Genomic DNA, 27,637 nt, shown 5'->3' on the forward strand with positions numbered 1-27,637 from the left:
ATGGGCTCAGCTTGGTCTAAAGCCGAGCCCAAGGTGATCCAGGTGACACCGGTGCCCGCCAAAGAGGCGGAGGCGATTCCTCAAGTTCACCGGGGCGGCGGCTCGGGCAGTGGCGGGGCGGACAGCTCGGGGAACCGACCGAAACAAGGCGACCGGAAGGAAACTTCGACGTCGAGAAGAAGCGGACTCCCTCCTTTGAAGGAGACATTGCACGCGGGATACGGCACTGGCGCCCTGCCCAGTCTCAGGCAAGGTACGTGGGTTGATACAATACAGGACTGGCCGCTCACAGTTGCTCCGAAATTATACAGCTTCCAGCAAATTTGTGGACGGTGCTACTTTACTGCGCCCACTGATCTGCGTGGGTTTTAAACATTCTATAACTTCAGACAACTTTTATTTACTTCCTCTGAATTGTTTGTATTTTACACTGAAAGGACAGTGAAATGTTCGTAAAGCTCATGTGTACATTTCCAAGATTATTTAGTAAGGTGCAAACACCTAGGGCCCGAAATTCATTGACATACCGCCCACAAGTGCAAGTTTCATGACATACCTCGGAACTGCATACCGTCCAGGAGAAGATAACGTGGATCTTAAGTGGGCGGTATGGATACAGAGCTGATAGGTATAATTATTTCTCATAAGTGTGGCGTGTTTGATATTACACAGATCTTTATAGTTTTCCACAGTTTGATGTATTTTTAAATGGATTGGTTTTCTAGTATTTTTTAGTGTTAGCCAATAATGCAGTTTGAATAGCAATATAACCACTGAGTCTGGAAATTGTGTGTGTGTGTTCACTAGAGTAATCTTATTTTATAAATGGTCTAATAAAGCTTTATTTACTCCTTTATCAATGAACTATAATAAATATATTAGTCTCTCCCACACCACCCCCCAGCGATCTCTTCCCCCACAGCGATCTCAGGCCGGCAGTCTCTGGCCTCTCATCGATACTTCTCAGGGGCCGGAGCTTGACAGCAGCACGCGCGTGCGCACAACTCGGGAGCCGATGATTCCCGAGTCGGAAGGCCTCCTCCACCCGCTACATTCTGTTACTGCCGAGAAAAGCGGGATGAATCTCCTACCCACTCGGCCTCAGCGGTCCCGCCGAAAAACGGGCAGAACTTAGCTTTCATCAATTTCGGCCCCCTAATATTTGATTGGACTGAGAAGCAGCCCTTGCAGGAGAGCTATTTGTGCAAATAACTGCTTTGCATTCAGTGGGCTCTCAAGCTCCATTGACTTTTTTTCCAGTTCAGTATAATCTCTAATGCATTACGGAATCCAGAGATTTGTTAATATTTCCTTGTAGTGCATTTTAATTTGTTAATTATTGCCTAGATTTACATTTCACTATGGTATTTTTTTTCTAGTGGGCAAGGATTGGTTCTTATGCCGTTAATGTTTGACAACAGATTACAAGGAGATATGGTTTCCTTTTTGACAAGTGTATTCATCTTTTAAGTACCCAGGGCCATCTCGTTTGATGACGGAGAAATGAGCATCATAAAAAAACACCCTCCTCGAAGATTTCAGGTGAGAAAACTATTCTAGCTGAATTATTTCATACCCGTCAACCCGCCAGATCACGTCCAAATTAATCAAACAGTGAAATAAATAAAGCACAAAACAGAAGGAAGCTTCAGACTGTAGTCAGGTCCTGGGAAATGAGAATAGTCAGATTTCTATCCTGTCAGCTCATAAACAGGGACATTGAAATAAACACTAATATTACACTCATTAAAAATAACTCCTACAGGCCGTATCTCCTCATTCTGCCCCTGTTTTTTATTGTTACATTTTTCTTGTCTGATTGATCCAACCTCATCTATCCATTTTGTACTTTTCCCCTCTTGAAAGAACAAACTTAAAACTCTTCACTCCTATTTTGCATTTTGGGTAATGGTCCGTCAAAAATTTGTTCTAAAGATTGATTTTCAGCCAATCAAAAACCCATCATTAAGATATGGACCAGATCAATCCTCATTGTGTCCAAATGGATCAGACCTGAAAGGCTTACCCGTTAAGGTGAGTAAACACCATCCATATGGCACTGGAACAAGTAAACTTGCCTATCTGTATGTGGTCAGGGCTGTAAAAACAATACCGTCATATTACTAGGTTGGCTGCTGAGGAAGATTTGTTATGCTGCATATTCTGTATTTACTGTGTGGGATACCCAAACAGTTTACATTTAGGGGCTGTAAATAACATTTGAATCCCCTTTCCCAGTAATGTTCACCTATATCAGGTTGCTGAAACTAATAGGGGTATAGTAATTTAGGATTTATTCATCAATTAACTTATTAAACATTCAGGCTCATGTAAACAGGATAAACTAGAGAATAAGAAGTGTAACTTCAAATGGCGAAAGTGGACTGGGAAAATAGATTAAAGTGTAAGTCAGTTGATGAGCAGTGGCAAACATTTAAGGAGATACTTCATAACTCTCAACAAAAATATATTCCAGTGAAAAGGAAAGACTAAGAGAAGGGAGAACCATGTGTGGATAACTAAGGAAGTAAAGGATGGTATAAAATTAAAAACAATGGCATACAATGTAGCCAAGAATAGTGGGAGGCCAGAGGATTGGACATTTTTAAAAACCAGCAAAGGATGACTAAAAAAAAGAGAGAAGATGTATTATGAGAGTAAATGAGCAAGAAATATAAAAACAGATAGTAAGAACTTCTACAGGTATATAAAAAGGAAGAGGGTAGCTAAAGTAAATGTTGGTTCCCTAGAAGATGAGACTGGGGAAGTAATAATGGGAAACAGGGAAATGGTAGAGACATTGAACAAATATTTTGTATCGGTCTTCATGGTAGAAGACACTAAAAACATCCCAATAATAGATAATCAAGGGGCTATAGGGAGGGAGGAACTTAATACACCAAAGAAAAAGTACTCGGTAAAATAATGGGGCCAAGTTTCGGCCTAAGTTGCTCCTATTTTTTTGGAGCAACTGGTTTAGAATGGAGTATCTTAGAAATTGCAATTTCGGCAATTAATTTGCTCCAGTTCTAGTCAGTTAGAACAGTTTCAGTTTGGAACAATTTTTTTTCAAAAGGGGGCGTGTCCGGCCACTTACACCCGTTTTGAAAGTTTAGGCAGTGAAAACTTACTCCAAACTAACTTAGAATGGAGTAAGTGTAGATTTTTGTACACTCAGAAAAACCTTGCCTACACTTAGAAAATTAGGCGTAGGTTACAAATCAGGCGTAGGGAATGGGTGAGGAGGGGTCTAAAGGGAAGTTTACAAACATTAAACACTTCAGTTTTACAAATAAAGAGCCATCATCAATAATAAATGATAAATACATCAATAAATCAATCAAAAAAAAATAAAAAATAAAAAAAAATTAAAAATCAATAAATAGAAAATGTTCTACTCACTGACTGCAGCACCGGGAGCCCTCCAACAGCGTGCTGGGACAGGACCCCCCCAGTGTCTCTCTCTCCCTCTCTGTCTGTCTGTCAGTGTCAGTGTCTCTCTCTCTCTCTCTCTCTGTCCGTCAGTGTCTATGTGTTTCTGACAGCAAGGGGAGGGTGGGGGGGGGAGTGAGGGGAGGGGTGGGAGCGGGGGGAGGGAGGAGGGGGAGGAGGAGGAGGAAGGAGGAGAGGAGAGGGAGAGGTGGGGAAATGGAGGGAGGGGGGGGAGAGGGAGGGGAGAGGAGGGAAAGGGAGGGGAGGGAGAGGGGGAAGAGGGAGGAGAGGGGGAAGAGGGAGGAGGGGGGGAAAGAGGGAGGGAGTGGGGGAAAGAGGGAGGGGGGGGGGAAGAGGAGAGGGAGGAGGCTGAACGGGCCCGGCTGACGTGAAGAAGCCGGGCCCAAGACTTCGGGCGGAGCCCGCCCCCAGCCAGGGGAAGCCGGAGCTGGCGGGCGGGGGGGGTCGTCGGAGCGGGAGCGGCGGGGGGCTCAGCGGAGCGGGAGCGGGGGGTCCGGGGTGGGGAGCGGAGCGGGAGCTGGGGGGGGTGGTCCGGGGGGGGAGCGGAACAGGAGATTGGGGGGGCCGGGTTCGGAGCGGGAGCTGGCGGGGGGGAGCTGGGGAGGGTCGGAGCGGGAGCTGGCGGCGGGGGGGTGGCGGGGGCAGAGTTGAGAGAGCCAGCTGGAGCCAGAGCAGGAGCTGGACCAGGGAGGTGCAGCCTGATCCTCGCAACCCCAGTGAGGCCATTTGGCCGGGGCTAGGGGCTGCGTGCTTCCACTGTAGTGCGCCTGTGCATAGGTCCCGGAACTGATTTCAGTGCAGGGACCTGGCTCCGCCCCTCACAGCTCGTGCTGCAAAGGACCTGCAGGGAGTAGGAGAATGTGCAGGTATTTATTTGGTGCACTTTCAGGTGCGAAAAACGGGCGTCCAGGTCGGGGCTGCGCCATTCTAGGCGCGGTCCAAAACTTGGGCCCAATGGAACTAAAGGTGGACAAGTCCCCTGGACCTGATGGCCTGCATCCTAGGGTCTTAAAAGAAGTGGCTGCTGAGATATTGGATGCATTGGTTGCAATCTACCAAAATTCCCTGGAGTCTGGAGAGGTCCCAGCGGATTGGAAAACTGCATAAGGTAACGCCCCATTTAAAAAAGGAAGGAGACAGAAAGCAAGAAACTAGACCAGTTAGCCTAACATCTGTCATTGGGAAAATGCTGGAGTCCTTTATTAAGGAAGCAGTAGCAGGACATTTGGAAGATCATAATGCAGTCAAGCAGAGTCAGCATGGTTTTATGAAAGGGAAATCATGTTTGACAAATTTGCTGGAGTTCTTTGAGCAGGGTGGATAAGGGGGAAATCAGTGGATGTGGTGTATTTGGATTTCCATAAGGCATTCGATAAGGTGCCATATAAAAGGTTACTGCACAAGATAAGAGCTCACGGGCTGGGGGTAATATATTAGCATGAATAGAAGATTGGCTAACTAACAGAAAACAGAGAGTTGGGATAAATGGGTCATTTTCCTGTTGGCAAACGGTAACTAGTGGGGTGCCATAGGGATGGGTGCTGGGGCCGCAACTATTTACAATCTATATTAATGACTTGGATGAAAGGACCAAGTGTAATGTAGCCAAGTTTGCTGTTGATACAAAGATGAGTGGGAAAGCAAGTTGTGAGGAGGACACAAAAAATCTGCAAAGGGATATAGACAGGCTAAGTGAGTGGGCAAACATTTGGCAGATGGAGTATAATGTGGGAAAATGCTTTGGCAGGAAAAATAAAAAAAGCAAACTATTATTTAAATGGAGAGAGATTAAAAATGCTGCAGTACAGAGGGACCCGTGGGTTCTTGTGCATGAAATACAAAAAGTTAGTATGCAGGTACAGCAAGTAATCACGAAGGCAAATGGAATGTTGGCCTTTATTGTTAAGGGGATGGAGTATAAAAGCAGGGAAGTCCTGCTACAATTGTACAGGGTATTGGTGAGACCACACTTGGAGTACTGCGTACAGTTTTGGTCTCTGTATTTAAGGAGGGATAAACTTGCATTGGAGGCAGTTCAGAGAAGGTTCACTAGGTTGATTCCTGAGATGAAGCGGTTGATTTATGAAGAAAGGTGGAGCAGGTTGGGCCTATACACATTAAAGTTTAGATGAATGAGAGGAAATCGTATTGAAACATGTAAGATACTGAGGGGTCTCAACAAGGTAAATACAGAGAGGATGTTTCCACTCGTGGGGGAACCTAGAACTAAGGGACATAGTTTGAGAATAAGGGGTCGCCCATTTAGAACTGAGATAAGGAGGAATTTATTCTCTCAGAGGATTGTAAATCTGTGGAATTCTCTGCCCCAAAGAACTGTGCAGGCTGGATCATTGAATATAGTTAAGGTGGAGATAGACAGATTTTTGAATGTTAAGGGAATGAAGGGTTATAGACATAGAAACATAGAAAATAGGTGCAGGAGTAGGCCATTCGGCCCTTCTAGCCTGCACTGCCATTCAATGAGTTCATGGCTGAACATTCAACATTCAACTTCAGTACCCCATTCCTGCTTTCTCGCCATACCCCTTGATCCCCCTAGCAGTAAGGACCTCATCTAACTCCTTTTGAATATTATGGGGAGCTGAGCCCAAGATCAGATTAGCCATGATCTTATTAAATAGTGGTGCAGGCTCGAGGGGCCAAATGGCCTACTCCTGCTCCTATTTCTTCTGTTCTTCTGTTCTTATAGTAGCCTGAGTTTTCAGGGCTGGATTTACAACAGTGCAGACGCACAGATGACACGCAGTCCACAGTTTGGATACATTTAATTTGCTATGCCTCAAACCATTACACAACTTCCTTATATTTCTATCTTAGATTTTATCCAAGCTATGATACAAATAACATGCCTATAACACAATACACGTTTCATGATATGTGACATATTATATCTTGAATATCAGCACTGCTCCTGTAACCAGGCATCATCAGCCAGAGTACCGCTTTCCAAAGTAAAATGAAAGACTTATATAGCACCTTTCATGACCATCGATTTCACAGCCATTGAAGAACTTTTAAAGTGCAGTCACTGTTGTAAAAGTAACGTTATTTTACAAATTCACTTCCCTTTCTCCTGTAGGAATACCTGCGCCTTAACGCTTCAACGGAGCGATTGTCCAAATGAGCACTTCTGAGGTGGCATACCAGAAGCGTGCATTTGTAAAATCAGTCCCCAAATATTCAACCATAATAGTACTCTAAGAATTGTGTATCTCAATGATGCTTCGTATATCTGGAAACAAATGCTAACTTGAATTGCAAAATAGTAGAACGATCACTGGGCCAGCCAGATGATCCCAAAGTACACGAAACCTCAACACCAGAGGTTCATGTGAAATGGAAAGGTCTGTTGCTGGAATTTAAAGCTAAGTAGATGTAGACAGGATATCCTGCACTGTGGTTTCAGTAGTAGGTAAATTCTACATTTCTTCTTGTTCGGAATTACATTTCCCCTTGAAATTCACCTGTAATGCTGGGCGTCCATCTCATTTGTGTGTGGTGTGCATTTCCATAGTGCCAAGGCAAGAGGAGGAAGCTCCAATTTGAAGCAGATGGAAGCTTCCTTATAATATTTAAATGATGCAGGAATGGTGTTCCGATGGCTCCTAATCTTTTTCTGTCCTGTACTAATTGTCAAATTCTGGTCACCTCTGGCTGCAGAAGCCGATGCATGGAACAGAGGGTGGGCACAGAGCAGCTCTCATACAGCCCGACCTGACTGGCATCTCATCAGTGGTCCTCTTCTCCTTTCCAGCACCTCAGATAAGAAGATTCCCACCAGGAAGTCCGCTGATGGCAGGAATGATGATACAGACCATACAAAAACAAACTTATTAGAGTTCTTTGAGGATGTAACGAGCTGGGTGGATAAAGGGGAACGAGCAGATGTAGTGTAGTTGGAATTCCAAAAGGCATTTGATAAGATGCCACATAAAAGGTTACTACACAAAATAAGAACTCATGGTGTTGGAGGTAATATATTAGCATGGGTACAGGATTGGCTAACTATCAGAGATTCGGGATAAATGGGTCAATTTCAGATTGACATACTGTAACAAGTGGGGTGCCACAGGGATCAGTACTGGGGCCGCAACTATTTACAATCTATATTAATGACTTGGATGAAGGGATCGAGTGTATTGTAGCCAAATTTGCTGATGATACAAAAATAGGTGGGAAAGCAAGTTGTAAGGAGGACACAAAGAGTCTGTAAAGGAATAGAGATAGGTAAAGTGAGTGGGCAAAAATTTGGCAGATGGAGTATAATGTGGGAAAATATAAGGTTACCCACTTTGGGAGAAAGAATAGAAAAACAAAATATTATTTAAATAGAGACTGCAGAATGCTACGGTACAGAGGATCTGGGTGTCCTCATACATGAAACACAAAAAGTTAGCATGCAAGAAATTAGGAAGGCAAATGGAATGTTGGCCTTTATTGCAAGGGGGATGGAGTATAACAGTAGGGAAGTCTTGCTACACTGCACAGGGCATTGGTGAGACCAACTGTTCATGGGTTCGTGTAAACAGTTTTGGTCTCCTTATTTAAGGAGGGATATAATTGCATTGGAGGCAATTCAGAGACGGTTCACTAGGTTGATTCCTGAGATGAAGGGGTTGTCTTATGAGGAAAGGTTGAGCAGTTTGGGCCTGTACACATTGGAGTTTAGAAGAATAAGTGGTGATCTTATTGAAACATCTAAAATTCTGAGAGGCCTTGACAAGGTAGATGCAGAGACAATATTTCCCCTCGTAGGGGAATCTAGAACTAGGGGGCATAGTTTCAGATTGAGGGGTCATTTAAGATGGAGATGAGGAGGAATTTCTTCTCTCAGAGGGTCATGAATCTTTGGAATTTTCTACCCTAGAGAGCTGTAGGCCGAGTCATTGAATATATTCAAGGCTGAGATAGACAGATTCTTGAACTATAGGGGAGTCAAGGGTTATGGAGAACAGGCAGGAAAGTGGAGTTGAGGCCAAGATCAGATCAGCCATGATCTTTTTGAATGGCAGAGCAGGCTCGAGGGGCCATATGGCCAACTCCTGCTACTATTTCTTATATTCTTAAATAACTGGCACAGAGGCTCAGGAGAACCTAAGTGCCTGGAGAAAACAAAACAACAAAAATGTAGAAAATGCGCCAGAAATTCCCTAAAAACAGTAAAAACAATATTTCTATTGGCCCTTTAAATTCATTTTGCTGATCACTGCCTAACAACCTTGGAAAACCAGTTACAAGTGTATTGTTTACAAATATCAGAGAGATGGCATTTGAGACACAAAAACGCAGCTCAATATTTTAGTGGCCCAAAGAGAAGTGGTCCCACTGTGATGTGACCCCATCATTGACCCCATTTATTGTATTAAACACTAAAACATCATGCCTATTCCATTTATTACTCTAAAGAGACACAAATAAAACTTAACCTATCTATATAGTACAGTGATAAAAACTGTCAGAATTATTTTCATTACTTTAACATTAGTTTGCTTCCCAATTAAAAAACTAAGATCAAGAACAAATTTTTAAATATGAGATATTGTCACATCATAAAGTAGTACAGCACTATTCTACAATTCTTATAATCTTAGTGCTGGTTAACAAGCAAAAACAACCATTATGCAACATTTAGGCCACCTTACAGAAAAAAGTATGTATCAATTTCAAAATATACTGCGTGAAAAGTATCCAGTTTATTGTTTGTCATTAAGTTAAACATCAACATAGGTAAAACTATGAAAGTAAGTATTTGTTTTATTCTATATATTTTAGAGACTAGAACCCATGAACAGTTGTGCAGTGATCACCTCGGAGAAACTTCTGGAAAAGCAGCGAGCAGCAAATGCATGCAAAGCACAGGTAAATTATTACACACTAGGTATCTTGTATTGAAGTCCGAACTATGGTAATAATTTGGTTAGGGTCTGCTCCTGGTGAGGTTCAGACAATTTAGAGCTATAGCCTTATAGTCCTTTATCCAGCCCAGGCTCTCATCTAGCGAGGCTCCAGGCAGTAGCAGAACCCAGCAAAAATAACGCATTAAAACTCTTACAGAACATAGCTATGTTTTAAACTGATGTCATCAGCTGTTTATTACATTGGAATGACTATCTCCCAACTCTCCTACAACTTCAATTATGAAATCCCAATTGTCCAGTCTTTGGCTCTCCATTCACCATGATATTTCTGCAGCGACCTATCTGCTGAATCACACCCTCACCATCAGTTTTGATGCTCTAGTCCATATTAAAACAATTGGGGGCGAAATTGGGTGCCAGGGCGCAAATGGCTTTGCGACCGGGCACGGTGATGACATCGATTCCCTCCTGGAAATCGTGACGTCCTCGCCATGCACATTGCCCCGAGAGCACCCTAGACCCGAAATTGCCTTCCGCCACCTTCAGCAGCGTCGGATGAAAATACAACAGCTGCAGGAGATGTGCATTGGGCAGCCAGCCGCTTCGGAGGCGATGCTTAAAGGTGAGGTGGCCGAGGTAAGTAAAAAAAAAAAATCTTTTTCCTTCCATTTTTTTTCACGGGTTCCTGACCGCGATCGATCAGCCAGGCACTCTGCTTGAGTGCCAGGCTGATTGCACGGGATTGCGGCTGCCGTCGTGGTCCAGGTAAATTGGTTTTCCTTTTCAGAACCAGCAGCGATGGCCCTTCCCTTTAAAGGAGAGAAGGAGCCTTTTAACGCGGCAGCGCTGCACAGCATCATGTGCAGCGCTGCTGAACCCATTGCCCCGCCAGCTGCTGATTGCGCTCCAAGAAGGAAGTGGAGCGTTTAGTGCTCCACTTCCTTCTGGGAGCACCAATGGTGAATCTTTTTAAAGTTTGAAATTGTTAGCACCTGGCGCTAACTTTTCAAACTTTTAAAAGTTAGCATCCCAAACAGGGCGATTAGTGAATTTCTCCCCAATTACTCTCTCTCTCTCTGGCCATTCCCCCTGGTATGGCCTTCATCTTTGCTCCCTTAACTTCAATGGGCGCAGACTTGAACGGATATGGCAGACAACTGCTTTAGCCATTCACCGCCAGATCTGGTTGGACCAATAAAGCCTTATCGGGTCCTGCTCTCGTCTGCCAAAATTGCTCACTATTCCAGAATCATTTTGGAATGCTAAGATAAACCCCGCTTCTATTCACTGGTGCTAAATGTCTTCTTAAATCCCTCTCACCTGTCTCCATTACCCTTACCTCCAACAATAAGTGTGAGGAGCTCGTGGACTTCTTTGTCTCTAAGATTGAGACCATCCATTCAGCCGCCTCTGCCACTTCCCTTCCTTCCCCTAGCCCACTGGGCCAAACTTCCTCTAATGTTTCCCCCTGCCCTAGTGCTGAACTTTCATCTTTCTCCAGTTTCTCTCTGATCTCCCCTCATGACCTCTCCATGCTCATCTTGGCCATAAAATCCACTTCCTGCTCCCTTGATCTTATTCCCACCAAACTGCTAACCACCAACTTCCTTTTCTGGCTCCCATGATAGCTGTCATTGTTAACGGATCTCTCTCCTCAGGTACTGTCCCCTTCTCCCTCAAATTTGACATCATCATCCCTCTCCTCAAAACACCCGCCCTTGATCCTCCCGTCCTTGCAAACAACCGCCCCATCTCCAAACCTCTCTTTCCTCTCCAAAGTCCTTGAATGTGATGTCACCTCCCAAAGCCATGCCCATATTTCCTGGAACTACACGTTTGAATCCCTCCAATCAGGTTTCTGCCCCTGCCTCAGTGCCGAGACGGCTCTTATCAAAGTTACAAATAACATCCTATGTGACTGTGACAAAGGCAAACTATCCCTCCTTGTCCTTTTGACTTGTCTGCAGCCTTTGACATGGTTGACCACTCCATCATCCTCCTCCAACGCCTCTCCAATGTCATCCAGCTTGATGGGATTGCACTCGCCTGATTCCATTCTTATCTATCTAATCGTAGCTAGAGAGTCACCTGCAATGGCTTCTCTTCCCGCTCCCGCATTGTTACCTTTGTTGTCCCCCAAGGAACTATTCTTGGCCCCATCCTATTTCTCATCTACATACTGCCCCTTGACGACATCATCTGAAAACACAGCGTCAATTTCCACATTTACACTGATGATACCCAGCTCTATCTCACTACCATTTCTCTCGACCCCTCCGTGGTCTCTAAATTGTCAGACTGCTTGTCCGACATCCAGTTCTGAATGAGCAATTAAATATTGGGAAGACCAAAGCCATTGTTTTCGGTCCCCGCCACAAACTCCGTTCTCTAGCAACTGACTCCATCTCTCTCCCTAACATCTTTCTGAGGCTGAATCGCACTGTTCACAAACTTGGTGTTATATTTGATCCTGAAATGAGCTTCCAATCTCATATCCGCGGCATAACTAAGACCGCCTATTTCCACCTCCGTGACATCGCCCGTCTCCGCCCTTGCCTCAGCTCGTCCATTGCTGAAACCCTCATCCATGTGTTTGTTACCTCTAGGCTTGACTATTCCATCACAATCCTGGCTGGCCTCCCATGTTCTACCCTACATAAATTTGAAATCATCCAAAACTCGGCTACCCGTGTCCTAACTCGCACCAAGTCCCGCTCACCCATCACTCCTGTGCTCGCTGACCTATATTGACTCCCGGTTAAGCAATGTCTCGATTTCAAAATTCTCATCCATGTTTTCAAATCTCTTTAAGGCCTCGATCCTCCCTATCTCTACAATCGCCTCCAGCCCCACAACCACCGCCATATCCCCCCCCCCCCCACCCACCTGAGATATCTGTGTTCCTCAAATTCTTCCCTCTTGCGCATCCCTGATTATAATCACTAAACCATTGGTGGCTGTGCCTTCTGTTGTCTAGGCCTTCAGCTCTGGAATTCCCTCCCTAATCCTCTCCGCCTCTCTATCCTCCTTAAAACCTAACTCTTTGACCAAGATTTTGGTCATCTGCCCTAATTTCTCTTTATGTGGTTCAGTGTCAAATTATTTGTCTTATTATACTCCTGTGAAGCACCTTGGGATGTGTTACTACATTAAAGGCGCTATATAAATACAAGTTGTTGTTTTTGTAAAATTCTTTCTTCCAAAGCAACGTGTCTTTTTACTAAAGTGGACAATTTTTATGCTCCAATTGTTTTATAGTTTATTTCCTTTCCTCCTCCTTGGAGAGGAAAGGGAGGTTGGAGATAGTGCGGTAGTTTGCAAGGACAGAGGGGTCAAGGGTTAGTGAGGAGTGATGATGGCAGATTTGAAGGAGAGGACAGTACTTGAGGAATGGGAACCATTAACAATATCAGCTAACATGGGAGCCAGGAAGGGAAGTTGGGTGGTCAGCAGTTCAGTGAGAATAGGATCGAGGGAGCAAGAAGTGGACAAGGTGCGCTCGGGGAGGGCATGAAGGGAGATCGGAGAGAAACTGGAGAAAGTCCCGAGTTCAGGGCTAGGGCAAGGGGGAATCTTGGAGGAGGTTTGACCCAGTAAGCTAGGGGATGGGAGGGAAGTGACAGAGGCAGCTGATCGGATGGTCTCAATCTTAGTGACAAAGTCCGTGAGCTCCTTGCCCTTGTTGGAAGTGAGGGTGGAGGAAATGGGAGAGAGGGGTTTAAGAAGATGGTTGGCAGTAGAGAAAAGAAGCCAGGGATTATTTTTGCATTCCAGGATGATCCTGGAATAGTGAGCAGTTTTGGCAGTGGAGAACAGGATCCGATAGGGCTGTATGTACTAAATTGTGCTGCTTGGTAACCTGTCAAAAGCTTGATTGTTGACATGTAGTTTTTAGCTTGTTCAGTTTGGTCATGACTCATAAAGGTTTATAAATGTGCTGGCATTACAGTCAAGCTTACAGACATGAATATTGTGGTTGCCAATAATTTATAGACAGCCTTGTACTGATCATGAGAATTGTCAACACATTTATAATCATTAACAGATATACACAATCCATTAGAACCCAATGAAGCAAAATTATACATTACTTCATGAAAAGGATTAATTCCTTTGCAGTCTCTTCTATTGATTGGATTGTAGAACTGATTTTTAAAATCTTATTATATTTGCTTGTTTTCCCCATCTTTGTATTCTCTTTGTGTTTTTGTGCCTTGATTTTCATTAATTTTGTAAAATCTTTGTTCTTTAATACAATGGTAAATTGTTTAGCATTTATTATGGTGCTAGCCCTCCCATTAAAAAGGTAATGAATTAGGAACATGTTTCATGTTGTGCAGAAAGGGATTTGCTGCTCTACTAAGGTTGTAAAGAATACCAAAGATGCACAAAGCTACTACTTTTTTCTCAGGGTTTGTCGGGCGCACGTGTATGTGACAGTGTCATTTTGTTCGTGAAGCTGGAGGAAAGAAGGTCAAATTGGAGATTATGGGCCAGGAGTTGCTCTGTTTTTTTTGGAGTAGGCTGCTTTTTCTGGCCTAAGTTAAAAAATCCCCAGTTTCCCCAATCAGCTTGCACCAGTGTAACTCACTTAGTTACGTTTTTTTTTAAGGTTAGTTTTTTTTTCTCAAAAGGGGGCGTTACCAGCCACCCATGCCAGTTTTGACCATTTAGGCAACTTTGGCCAGCCAATAGTTACTCCATTTCTACTTAGGCCAGCATATGTGGTCACTTGAGAAAACCCTTGTAGAGAGTTAAAGAAATCGGCACAGGTAAGTACATCGGAGGCCATTTGGCCTGGGATAGGTGTGGGAAGCGGAGAGGACCTGGACCTCAACCAACCAAGCCTTAGGGAACAGACTTGCAAAATCATCCTTCCTTCGCACAATTAAAATAAGAAGAAATAAAAAATTAAAGTCCTACCTTTAGCACTCAGCCCAGGACTCACAGAATGCACACAGGAGAACTCACAGAACTCACTGGCAGGCAGTTGAACTCACATAACTCACTGGGAGGCCACTCGGCCTGGGCTAGGGGTGGAAGAATGAACAGGGAGGCCACTTGGCCTGGGCTAGGGGCGGGAGCGATCAAACTGGCCGGCATCGGGGCAGTATCAAGTTTTCAAAATGTTATTAAAATCCAACTTATTTACTGCTTGGTGCTGGGTAAGGGAACAAAACTTCTACATTTTGGGCACCCAGTGTCAGAAAAAAGCACTACCAGATGAGGATTAGAAGAATTGCTGGATAAAGACAAAACTAATTTCACCCGACCTCTCCTTATTAAAAGTCTTTATCTGTCTCTGTTCAGTGCTGTGCCTCAGTAACCTTCCTCATGGGAGGAGCTGCCTATTATTTTCAGAACAGTGCCCGATCTGTAATGGCCGATTGCCAACGCGCAGCACTACTGCGCATGTGCGGACATCACTAATCTCCACTGCGCATGTGCAGACGTCCCGGCACATTTCCGAGCTCAGAACGCAGGCTCCACCTCCCCCCCCCCCCTCCTCCCCCCCCCCTCCTCCCCCCCCCCCTCCTCCCAAGGCGACTGGCCACGCTGCGCGACTGCAGTGAAGAGGACAGACAACGGCTAAAGTTGCAACATTTTTTCCGGAGCATCTCTGGACCTACTTAAGCGGTGCAACTCGGGTAAGTCTGCCGAGAAACGGGCTCGGCCAAAATCTACCCCAAAGTTCTGTATAGTTGGATCAGTGGATGTCATCTCATCTAATTCATGTCATGTTGAAAGACAATGAAATCTTCACCCTGTACAGTTTTAAAAAAATGAACCAACTGTTATAAATAGGTAAGAAAGAATATTCACAAGGAAATTTTCTGGAATAACAGAAAACATAAAGGAGTAATTATCAAATGCTGGAAAGAGCAAACAGGTACAAGGAACTAACAGTGGAAGCTTGAAAATGACTCAAGTACCTGCAGCTACAAAATATACTAGAAGGACCTAGATCCAAATTTGGTCATATGAACTGCTCCCCTCTCTGAGGCTTTAAGGATCCTACATGCAATAAATTGGGGCAGTCACAATAAAGCTCCAAGTGGGTAGGGTCCCATGGCACAGAATTACCCATAAGTAAACTCTACTTTAGCAGTTTTATGCAGAGAAAGCACAAGAATGACTGATTTGGGAAATATAAATAGTGCTGCAGTAAGGTGGGATATTGTTCTAAAGGTGGAGTTCAAAGAAGACTGATTTGCATTTATAAAGCAATGATGTCAGAACGTCCCAAAACGCTTTACAGCCAATGAAGTACTTTTGAAGTGTAGTCACTATTTTCAAAATACTGGCATTTATTGCACAAAGTACACTCCACCGATAAGAACATTGCATGCCACCAGTTCATACTCAAAAGATTGCCCGCTATAAGTCTAATTCCATTTTTGTCACATGGAATTCTGGGATGTTTACCCATGTTTTGAGACCTGCATTTCATCCATTTGCAATTGGGGGGGGAGGGGCTTTCAGATCTTTGTGGCTGGATAAATTAAGATGGATCACATTTTTTAAAGTGACAGGCAGTAACAGTTGTATGGATCATAATACAAATAGAAAACCTTTTAGAAACATAGAAACATAGAAACATAGAAAATAGGTGCAGGAGTAGGCCATTCGGCCCTTCTAGCCTGCACCGCCATTCAATGAGTTCATGGCTGAACATTCAACTTCAGTACCCCATTCCTGCTTTCTCGCCATACCCCTTGATCCCCCTAGCAGTAAGGACCTCATCTAACTCCTTTTTGAATATATTTAGTGAATTGGCCTCAACAACTTTCTGTGGTAGAGAATTCCACAGGTTCACCACTCTCTGGGTGAAGAAGTTCCTCCGCATCTCGGTCCTAAATGGCTTACCCCTTATCCTTAGACTGTGACCCCTGGTTCTGGACTTCCCCAACATTGGGAACATTCTTCCTGCATCTAACCTGTCTAACCCCGTCAGAATTTTATATGTTTCTATGAGGTCCCCTCTCATTCTTCTGAACTCCAGTGAATACAAGCCCAGTTGATCCAGTCTTTCTTGATAGGTCAGTCCCGTCATCCCGGGAATCAGTCTGGTGAACCTTCGCTGCACTCCCTCAATAGCGAGAATGTCCTTCCTCAGGTTAGGAGACCAAAACTGTACACAATACTCCAGGTGTGGCCTCACCAATGCCCTGTACAACTGTAGCAACACCTCCCTGCCCCTGTACTCAAATCCCCTTGCTATGAAGGCCAACATGCCATTTGCTTTCTTAACCGCCTGCTGCACCTGCATGCCAACCTTCAATGACTGATGTACCATGACACCCAGGTCTCTTTGCACCTCCCCTTTTCCTAATCTGTCACCATTCAGATAATAGTCTGTCTCTCTGTTTTTACCACCAAAGTGGATAACCTCACATTTATCCACATTATACTTCATCTGCCATGCATTTGCCCACTCACCTAACCTATCCAAGTCGCTCTGCAGCCTCACAGCATCCTCCTCGCAGCTCACACTGCCACCCAACTTAGTGTCATCCGCAAATTTGGAGATACTACATTTAATCCCCTCATCTAAATCATTAATGTACAGTGTAAACAGCTGGGGCCCCAGCACAGAACCTTGCGGTACCCCACTAGTCACTGCCTGCCATTCTGAAAAGTACCCATTTACTCCTACTCTTTGCTTCCTGTCTGACAACCAGTTCTCAATCCATGTCAGTACACTACCCCCAATCCCATGTGCTCTAACTTTGCACATCAATCTCTTGTGTGGGACCTTGTCGAACGCCTTCTGAAAGTCCAAATATACCACATCAACTGGTTCTCCCTTATCCACTCTACTGGAAACATCCTCAAAAAATTCCAGAAGATTTGTCAAGCATGATTTCCCTTTCACAAATCCATGCTGACTTGGACCTATCATGTCACCTCTTTCCAAATGCACTGCTATGACATCCTTAATAATTGATTCCATCATTTTACCCACTACCGATGTCAGGCTGACCGGTCTATAATTCCCTGTTTTCTCTCTCCCTCCTTTTTTAAAAAGTGGGGTTACATTGGCTACCCTCCACTCCATAGGAACTGATCCAGAGTCAATGGAATGTTGGAAAATGACTGTCAACGCATCCACTATTTCCAAGGCCACCTCCTTAAGTACTCTGGGATGCAGTCCATCAGGCCCTGGGGATTTATCGGCCTTCAATCCCATCAATTTCCCCAACACAATTTCCCGGCTAATAAGGATTTCCCTCAGTTCCTCCTCCTTACTAGACCCCCCGACCCCTTTTATAACCGGAAGGTTGTTAGTGTCCTCCTTCGTGAATACCGAACCAAAGTACTTGTTCAATTGGTCCGCCATTTCTTTGTTCCCCGTTATGACTTCCCCTGATTCTGACTGCAGGGTACCTACATTTGTCTTTACTAACCTTTTTCTCTTTACATATCTATAGAAACTTTTGCAATCCGTCTTAATGTTCCCTGCAAGCTTCTTCTCGTACTCCATTTTCCCTGCCCTAATCAAACCCTTTGTCCTCCTCTGCTGAGTTCTAAATTTCTCCCAGTCCCCAGGTTCGCTGCTATTTCTGGCCAATTTGTATGCCACTTCCTTGGCTTTAATACTATCCCTGATTTCCCTTGATAGCCACGGTTGAGCCACCTTCCCTTTTTTATTTCTATGCCAGACAGGAATGTACAATTGTTGTAGTTCATCCATGCGGTCTCTAAATGTCTGCCATTGCCCATCCACAGTCAACCCCTTAAGTATCATTCGCCAATCCATCTCAGCCAATTCACGCCTCATACCTTCAAAGTTAGCCTTCTTTAAGTTCTGGACCATGGTCTCTGAATTAACTGTTTCATTCTCCATCCTAATGCAGAATTCCACCATATTATGGTCACTCTTCCCCAAGGGGCCTCGCACAACGAGATTGCTAATTAATCCTTTCTCATTACATAACACCCAGTCTAAGATGGCCTCCCCCCTAGTTGGTTCCTCGACATATTGGTCTAAAAAACCATCCCTTATGCACTCCAGAAAATCCTCCTCCACCGTATTGCTTCCAGTTTGGTTAGCCCAATCTATGTGCATATTAAAGTCACCCATTATAACTGCTGCACCTTTATTGCACGCACCCCTAATTTCCTGTTTGATGCCCTCCCCAACATCACTACTACTGTTTGGAGGTCTGTACACAACTCCCACTAACGTTTTTTGCCCTTTGGTGTTCTGCAGCTCTACCCATATAGATTCCACATCATCCAAGCTAATGTCCTTCCTAACTATTGCCTTAATCTCCTCCTTAACCAGCAATGCTACCCCACCTCCTTTTCCTTTTATTCTATCCTTCCTGAATTTTATAATTTTGCTTGGAGAGACTAACACCATCTTCAGAAATTATTACACCTAATTCCCTGTTTTCAATGTTTTCTTGAATACATTTTGACAGCATTATCACAACCTCCACTTCTTCTCAAAGGCACAAGAAATACAAGCAGAAATTGCAAAACAATTTTCCAGGAGACGGCAACAAATCCAGAAGATACAATATGCAAAGAAACAAAGGCAGCAAGAGGTTAGTTCTTATTAACCGTCAAATGGCTGATGTAACTGGTTTTGTAATTAAATATTTACAGTGCAGTAGATGGAAACCAAGATGGTTGGCCAATTCTCTCAATTGCATTGAGTCATCATCTTAGGAGTACCATAAAAGTATATTGCATGTAAATGAATCTTTTTTGTCAGTTATCCCAAATTTAAGTAATAGCTAGCGCATACCCAGTGATGTTACTCATAGTAAATTAGACAATACATTGTTTTATGCTATGTAAAGATCTATAATGAATTATATGTATTACCTTTTATGAAAGCAAGGATACAGAGGAAGGATGGTGGGGAACATCCCCCAAGCTGCAGGTAGATAGGTAGTGTTGAGTACCGGTGTGAAGGAAGTAGGTCAGATTGGGTGAGAGGTCCGATGATGGTGGCAGTAGGACTTCAGATGGGATAAGAGGCCTGAGCAGCTGCAGGTGGTAGGATATAGAATATAGGGAAAGCAAGATCTATAACAATAATAAAAATACAGCAGCAGCCTTGCAGTAATGCTGATATAACCTATTCCAATTCAAATAAAGAAAAAAGAAAGACTTGCATTTATATAGAGCCTTTCATGACCAACGGATGTCTCAAAGCACTTCACAGCCAATGAAGTACTTTTGGAGTGTAGTCACTGTTGTAATGTGGGAAATGCGGTAGCCAACTTGTGCACAGAAAACTCCTACAAACAGCAATGTGATAATGACCAGATAATCTGATTTTGTTATGTTGATTGAGGGATAAATATTGACCAGGACACCAGGGATAACTCCCCTGCTCTTTGAAATATTGCAATGGGATCTTTTACGTTCACCTGAGAGGGCAGACGGGGTCTCGGTTTAAGGTCTCATCCGAAAGACATCTCTGACAGTGCAGCACTCCCTCAGCACTGCACTGGAGTGTCAGTCTAGATTTCGTTTAATGAGGTAAAATATAACAAAATAGCATAACATTAGAATTTTGATTAACTTTGTAGCCATACTTTGTAACTATGCCGTAGGTTGTATTCAGTTTACAGTCCAAAATCTTATTGCATTTATTTTTTTCATAATCCAGTGGAGTCATTGGTCATGGCATTATTTGTTTCTTTGAACAGATAATCCATCTGCAGGATCAGACAGAACTGAAGAGGAGTCTTCAACTGGAGACTCAAAACAATAAACAGAAAATAAAGGATCTCAGGGCCAAAAAAGCAAGAGAAAAAGCTCAAAATAATAATGAAGATCAGTATTATATAGCAATAGAACGTGATGAAACATTCAACACAAATTATGGCAAGTAATTTATCCTTTGGATAGAAGGCAAAGGCACTGATAAATTGTTACACATAGGAGTTCTGGGTCCTATCTCCCACAGAGAGTGTGTGAGACCTTACCACCATTAGAGTACTTGACAGTTTTCAAATCATGTATCTGAACTGTTTTATTTTGCAGACATATCTTTTAAATAGTATTTTATATTAATATTCCACCCTTTTCCTATTCCAAAACTGGATGATGTGGGTCATTTTTAAAGAGGATGTGCGTATAAAATGTTTCTGCTTGCGCATGAATGCAAAACACATCTCCTCACACATGTGCGGTCTTTTGCTGGGGCTGATTTTGCCCTCCCCATTCAAAGTTTTTTTGAAAACCATATGACTTGAACATAGCCAAATCAGGCAAAATTCCATGTTCAAATTCATCTGTAAGAATTGTTGGTGCATTGGGTGTAAATGGGTAGTCATCCCAGGTCAGAGAAGGAAGAATCCTGCAGCCAGATGACCTCCAGCTCTGCTATTCTTCTTTGCTGACCTAAATAATCTGGCGCACATGGGGCATTAGGGTGAGAAAATGGGCCGTTATTGTTTTGTTTTTATTCCTCAAAATTACCAAATGGCCTTTCTCAAAACAGAACTATTTCCATCAAAACCAGATGGGGAATCACCCTAAATATTGTGCAGAAAGGCACTGACAAATGCTGGGCTGAGCTCATTACCCTTAGATCAAGGTAGAAGCTGTTTTATGTTGTGATATACTTAACACGGACTGAAAATAATTCAAGTTTCTGTTTGAACTTTGTATTAAATGTTGAAGAATCAGAATTATAAAAATTACTGCACCGAAGGAGGCCATTTGGCCCATCGCATGTTTTAATTTTCAAATACTTATTCAATCCACTTTTAATGATGCCTCAGTAGCCACTTGCGATAAAGTATTCCATGTTCTAATATCCCTCTATGGGAAAACATCCTTCATTTCTAGAGTGATAATCCTGAGTATATCCTCTTGTTACTAATTCGCCAACTCATGCAAATAGTCTTTCACTATTTAGCTTCTCTAAACTTGTCACAGTTGTGCAATTTTCAATTAGATTTCTCCCTTAATCTTTTCTTTTCCAATGAGAAGATCCCAAATTATCGAATATCCTTCCTATAATGGATTGCCCAGAATTGTATGCATAATCCCAACAGAGGCCTAACCAGTCTCTTTTACAAATTCAGCTTCACTTATTTGCTTTTACAGTATATTCAATACCCCTATGTATAAAACCTAGAATCCCATTTGCCATTTTAATTATCTTTTCGAATTACACTCTAAAGATCTATGGCCCCAATACCAGCCGTGAGGCAAGAGTTCCTGTGCCAGACGCAGGAGTCCCGCCCCACGACCTATATTCGGGTTACCGCCCCCAAGAGCAAGTGGAGCGCAAAAATATCGCCACTCAGTGGGGTGAGAGTGGGGCAGAAAGACTCTACTAAGGGACACGTAACAGGGCCCTCCCCTTCATTAAAGGGGGGGGGGGGCCAAGCTGCCGGCTCTGCAGGTGGGAAACGGGGCCATCCCTGGACCACAAGTGTGGTGCAGTGGCAGCAGCCCGGCACACAAGCAGAGTGGCACGGACTCCGTGATTGAGGACAAAGATGGCCGCGACCGGTAAGTCGGCCATTTTCTTTTTACATTCCCCGCCTCCCCTTTAATTATAGCCCAGTGAGCGGCCTACAGCCCAGTGCGTGGGCAGCTTCAGTGGACGCTACCGAATTTTCACTTCGGGGCAAAAACGTGTTGCTGCGCATGGTGATGATGTCATTGCCGCCACAATGGAATGGGGTGCTACCGGTAGGAACGGGGCGCTTCCGGTTACCGCCGCCGCTAAACTCCCGTGGAATTTCTTGGGAGTCGGTAGCAGTGCCGTGCCAGGGTGAAAAGCCGTTTGCACCCCGTTCAGGCCCCCCCCCCTCGGAGCGCTCACGGGAGTGCAATGATCCGAATCTCTTCCCCAATGTTTCGACATCCTCAGATCTCTCGGTTCCTCCTTTCTGTTAAGAATCTTACAATTAGGGTAGACTTCCTTTCACGCTTTTTCCCCAAGCTGTACTTACTCACATTTCCGCCACCTATCTATGTCGGCTGCATCTCTAACATTCATCCTCAAATGGCATAATTTTATATTAACAAACGTTTCTTTTGTTCCCAAATCAATTATATGAATGGAAATTGGGTGATTCTGAGAGAGAGATTCTGAGGCATACCAGTATTCAGATCCTGCAAATAGGAAAACATCCATTTACCCTTTGCTCTGCGAATATTCCTGCTAGTTTGGCCTCAAAACCGATTGGGGCAGGATCGGTAGCAGGTACGCCAATGAAAACAAGTTTACTGACTTGCCAAATGGCCGTTGTGACCACCAAAAATAGAAGTATCAATTTTTATATCTCTTCTCTTAGAAACATAGAAATTTACGGCACAGAAGGAGGCCATTTTGGCCCATCGTGTCCGCGCCGGCCGACAAGGAGCCACATGGCCCTCGGTCAGCAGCCCTGAAGGTTACATATAAACCTATGAACAGTGGTGGAGAGGTAAAGAGCATCCGGTCCAACCAGTCCGGCCCACACAACTGCAACATCCCATTCACCGCAACATTCTACACTCCAGCCCAGCCGGAGTCATGTGATCTCCTGGGAGAGGCAAAAGACTAGGCCAATTGGGGAAAAAAATCTGGGAAAATTCCTCTCTGACCCACCCAGGCCATCAAAACTAGTCCAGGAGCTCACTCTGGCCATATTAGATTCCCTGAAGTACCTACCATCGTATCTGCGCCAGCCAACAAAAGGTTATCCAATCTAATCCCACTTACCAGCTCAAGGTCTGTAACCCTGCAGGTTACTGCACTTCAAGTGCCCATCCAAGCACCTTTTAACTGTGATGAGAGTTTCTGCCCCTACAATCTTTCCAGGCAATGAGTTCCAGACCCCCACAACCCTCTGCGTGAAGAAGCTTTCCCTCAAATCCCCTCTGAACCTTCCACCAACCATCTTAAACCGATGCCCTCTCGTAATTGCCCCCTCCACCAAGGGAAATAGGCCCTTACTATCCACTACATCCAGGCCCCTCGAAATGTTATACTGCTCAATGAGATCTCCTCTCAGACTCCTCTGTTCCAAGGAGAACAAACCCAGCCTATCCAATCTGTCCTCATAGTTAAGATTCTCCATTCCAGGCAGCATCCTCGTAAATCTCCTCTGCACCCTCTCCAGTACAATCACGTCGTTCCTATAATACGGCGACTAGAACTGCACACAGTATTCCAGCTGGGCCTAAACAGTGTATTATACAATTTAAGCATAACCTCCCTGCTCTTGTATTCTATGCCTCGCCCAATAAAGGCAGTCCCTTGGAGTTGAGGATATTCTAAAAATTAGTTCTCAGATGACTGATGAGTCCAATGCGGGACCTACAGTCTCTGTCACAGGTGGGGCAGACGGTGGTTGAAGGAACGGGTGAGTTGCCGTGCTCTCCTTACGCTGTTTACACTTGGCTTCAGCTTGTTCCCGGCGAAGAGACTCGAGGTGTTCGGCACCTTCCCGGATGCTTTTCCTCCACTTTGAGCAGTCTTGGGCCAGGGATTCCCAGGTGTCGGTGGGGATGTTGCACTTTTCCAAGGAGGCTTTGAGGGTGTCCTTAAAGCGTTACCTCTGCCCACCTGGGGCTTGCTTGCCGTGTCGAAGCTCTGAGTAGAGCACTTGTTTTGGGAGTCTCGTATCGGGCATGCGGACGATGTGGCCCGTCCAACGGAGCTGATCGAGTGTGGTCAATACTTGAATGCTTGGGATGTTGGTCTGAGCAAGAACACTGATATTGGTGTGCCTCCTGCCACTGGATTTGCAGGATCTTGCGGAGGCAGTGTTGGTGGTACTTCTCCAGTGTTTAAGGTGCCTGCTGTACATAGTCCATGTCTCTGAACCATATAGGAGGGCGTGTATCACTACTGCTCTGTAGACCATGAGCTTGGTTTGAGCTCCTGGTCTTCAAACATTCTCTTCCTCAGGCACACTGAAGGCGGTGTTGGACCTCATCATCGATGTCTGCCCTTGTTGACAGTAGGCTCCCAAGGTATGGAAAATGGTCCACGTTGTCCAAGGCCTTGTCGTAGATTATGATAATCGGGGGGCAGTGCTGTGTGGCGGGGGCAGATTGGTAGAGGATCTTAATCTTACGGATGTTTAGTGTAAGGCCTATGCTCTCGTACACTTCGGCGAAGGTGTTGACGATGGCTTGGAGTTCGGCCTCAGAGTGTGTGCAGACATAAGCGTCGTCTGCGTACTGTAATTCGATGACAGAGGATGGGCCGACTTTGGATCTGGCCTGGAGGTGGCAGAGGTTTAACAGATTCCCATTTGTTCTGTAGATTAGTTCCACTCCAGCGGGCAGCTTACTGGGGGTGAGATGGAGCAATGCAACAAGGAAGATCGAGAAGAGTATTGGTGCGATGACACGGCCTTGCTTGACCCCGGTCCGAACGTGGAATGGGTCTGTGGTGGATCCGTTGGTCAGGATCACGGCTTGCATGTCATCGTGAAGGAGGCGAAGGATGGTGACAAACTTTTGAGGGCAGACGAATGCTCCATAATCCCTCACGGTTGACAGTGTTGCAAGCCTTTGTGAGATCAAAGAAGGCTATGTACAGATTTGGTGCTGTTCCCTGCATTTCTCTTCGATTTGCCGCGCGGTGAAGATCATGTCAATTGTGCCCCTTAGGTGGGTGGAATCCGCATTGTGACTCTGGGAGGAACTCTTCAACCACAGGGAGAAGGCAATGTTGATATATTGAACCTTTTACAAAGGGGGATGAAGGTTACGCACATCTTATATTGGCAGGGGTGGTGGAAAACAGAAGCCACAATACCATGAGACCCATGTATCATGGGAGGAAGGGTCCTTAAAATGCTGATTACCTTGGGAACTGTTTAGTTCCTTGGGGGCTCCGAGGTCCCCAGAGACCCTCTGTTCCATGGAAGGCTCAAATACATCCACCGTTACGAAGATTCTTCAGCCACCCCTCTGTTTGGACCTCAATGAAGGCACAGGCCTAATTACATCAGTTTGCCCTGGAAATCCTGGGGCAGCATTGCACCAGAGAAGGAGCATTCCTCAGGCACAGTGGAGCAGAAAATTTGCAGACCGCTATTTAAAGGTTAAAGGAGTGGATACAGTGAGAATATTTCCACTTGTGGGGAAGAGCATAACTAGAGGTCATCAATATAAGATAGTCATCAAGAAATCCGATAGGGAATTCAGAAGAAAAATCTTTAGCGAAAGAGTGGTGAGAATGAGGAAGTCGCTACCACAGGGAGTGATTGAAGTGAAAAGCATAGATGCATTTAAGGGGAGGCTGGGCAAGCATAAGGGAGAAGGGAATAGAGGGTCATGCTGATAGATTTAGATGAGGAAAGATGGGGGGAGGATTGAGTGGATCATAAACGCTGGCATGGGCTGGTTGGGCCGAATGGGCTGTTTCTGTGTCGTATATCTTATGTAATCATATGTTTAAAAGTGCACTTAAAAGTGCAGTTCTACATTAACAAAATAGCATGTTTTGATAAATTCTCCTTATTTTATTCTAGATAATCCATGGAATGACTTGACCTCATCAGTGTTCTTCATAAATGATAATTTTGGCAATGATAACCACTTCAGGATACCGAAACAACTTATGAAACATCAGACGCAGCGAGATATTTTCAGCAATAGCTCCAGCAATGAATCCTTGGACTGCTGGATGGATAATACCAGACAGTCACAGCACAGACTGATGAGAACTAAGACCGAACGGATCCCAGTGTTTGATGAATTCTTTGATCAAGAATTATAGCTATTCAGTTGAGCTGAACCAAACCAAATCATTCCACAGAAATATTTGACAATTTAATCAGTACAGATAAACAAATATCAACAACTCAACCTCGAGTCTAGGGCTGTGAAATTAGAACCATTAGCGCTGGCCATTAATGGCGGTTGTGAAGAAAAAATGGTGGCCGCGTTGCTTTCAGCACGGAACATGGCAGTTGCCATCTTGGGCAGGTCAACAGCGCTGGCGTTGCCTGCGCTTGCTGCACAGATTTAAATGATCCAGGTTGTCACTTCAATCGGCATGCAATGCCTGAATTGACGCACAATCTGTGATTTTGGAGGTCACTGCTCTTAATAGCGCCTTCTCCAAACCACACACGGAAGAACGTGCATGCAGCAGTACAATAGAGATGCTGCCAGTGCTTCTTAAAGGGACACACGCAACTTTCAAGTAAGTTTAGATTTTTGCTTTTGGACTGTTTTTATGACATTTTATTTGAGTAGTGGCTTGTTGCGATATATTTTAAAAGTTGTTAAAGTGTGAAGTAAGTGCTGCTGGATGTTTGCATGCTTTGGCTCTTAAAGGAAGGCCTCTGAGGACACAACTTATTAACAGTCCTGGGGGCGCCAGTTGCAGTCCCCCTTGGACTGTAGCTTCACATGGTGATGGAACAGAGGCAGCAAAGGGTACAAGCTGCTCACAGAGGGAGGAGGAAGCAGAAGAGGAAAAACCAGAAGAGGAGGAAGTGGAAGGAAGGAGGCAACCCAGACAACCCCTTTCTGGCCAGAATATCCAGGATCCAATCATCTGCCTGCAGTATCAATGAACACAACCCCAATTCCCCTTTCAACATTTATCCCATACCTTACCTTCCCTCTTATTGATCATCACAGCGTCCTCTTGGCCACAATGCTGAAATAAAAGCCGCCACAAAGCAAACTATCCAATCCAACTTCATCCGTATATACATCAAAAAATCAACTAATCACCCTTGTGTATTCCATTTGTAACTGTCTTTGTCTATCCTACTGATATTACGCAGTGCTGTCCCAGTGACTGCAGCATGGCTGCTGACTTTCAGTGGGGGACACTGCAGATGGCCTTGCAGGATGACCTCGAGGAGCTGGTGGCTCTTCTCTCTCTCGTCTTGGTCATCGACTGGCTGGGCAGGCTGGATGTCTTGGGTTTGTGAAATGAAGAAGACACAAGGGTAGGGTTGTGATGAGGGGAGAGCGGTAAAGTAAGAGCTGCATGTTTACACCACGGCAGTTTGTAAATCAGAAGATTGTGGGATGAAAAAGAAAGACTTGTATTTATATAGTGAGACAGAGGGAAACAAAATGGAGACAGAAGCAAAAGACAGAAAGAAGATGAGTAAAAGTGGATGGTAGAGAAACCCAAGAGAAAAAACAAAAAGGGCCACTGTATAGCAAAATTCTAAAGGGTCAAAGTGTAATAAAAAGGCAAGCCTGAAAGCTCGGTGCCTCAATGCGAGGAGTATTCGGAACCCAGGAGAGGACTCTGAGCTAGTTAGAGTGGGTGAGAGCTCAGATGAACAGGATCCCAAGAAAGAATGCAAAAGGCAGGAGGCAACAGATCAGAGTAGCACTGGGGTAAGTGT

At 44.5% G+C, this 27,637-nt stretch overlaps 1 protein-coding gene across 1 annotated transcript; it reads left to right on the top strand.

Moving 5' to 3' along the window:
• Positions 1-27,043, top strand: LOC139262748 (factor associated with metabolism and energy-like). Its single transcript, XM_070877898.1, has 8 exons — positions 1-253; positions 1,472-1,542; positions 9,247-9,333; positions 18,791-18,886; positions 20,003-20,184; positions 21,681-21,821; positions 22,400-22,521; positions 25,790-27,043. Exons 1-8 carry the CDS (start codon positions 1-3, stop codon positions 26,035-26,037), a joined length of 1,200 nt encoding a protein of 399 aa, XP_070733999.1. The 3' UTR covers positions 26,038-27,043.
• Positions 27,044-27,637: the final 594 nt, after the last annotated feature.

Source organism: Pristiophorus japonicus, chromosome 4 (genome assembly GCF_044704955.1).
Source record: "Pristiophorus japonicus isolate sPriJap1 chromosome 4, sPriJap1.hap1, whole genome shotgun sequence".
Lineage (NCBI taxonomy): Eukaryota > Metazoa > Chordata > Chondrichthyes > Pristiophoridae > Pristiophorus > Pristiophorus japonicus.

Bases quoted from the DNA above. Each gene is read 5' to 3' on its own strand.
- LOC139262748 (XM_070877898.1), top strand. From the start codon at position 1: ATGGGCTCAGCTTGGTCTAAAGCCGAGCCCAAGGTGATCCAGGTGACA. The intron at 1,543-9,246 runs GTGAGAAAACTA...TATATATTTTAG, and splicing joins ACCCTCCTCGAAGATTTCAG to AGACTAGAACCCATGAACAG. The intron at 22,522-25,789 runs GTACGCCAATGA...ATTTTATTCTAG, and splicing joins TGGGGCAGGATCGGTAGCAG to ATAATCCATGGAATGACTTG.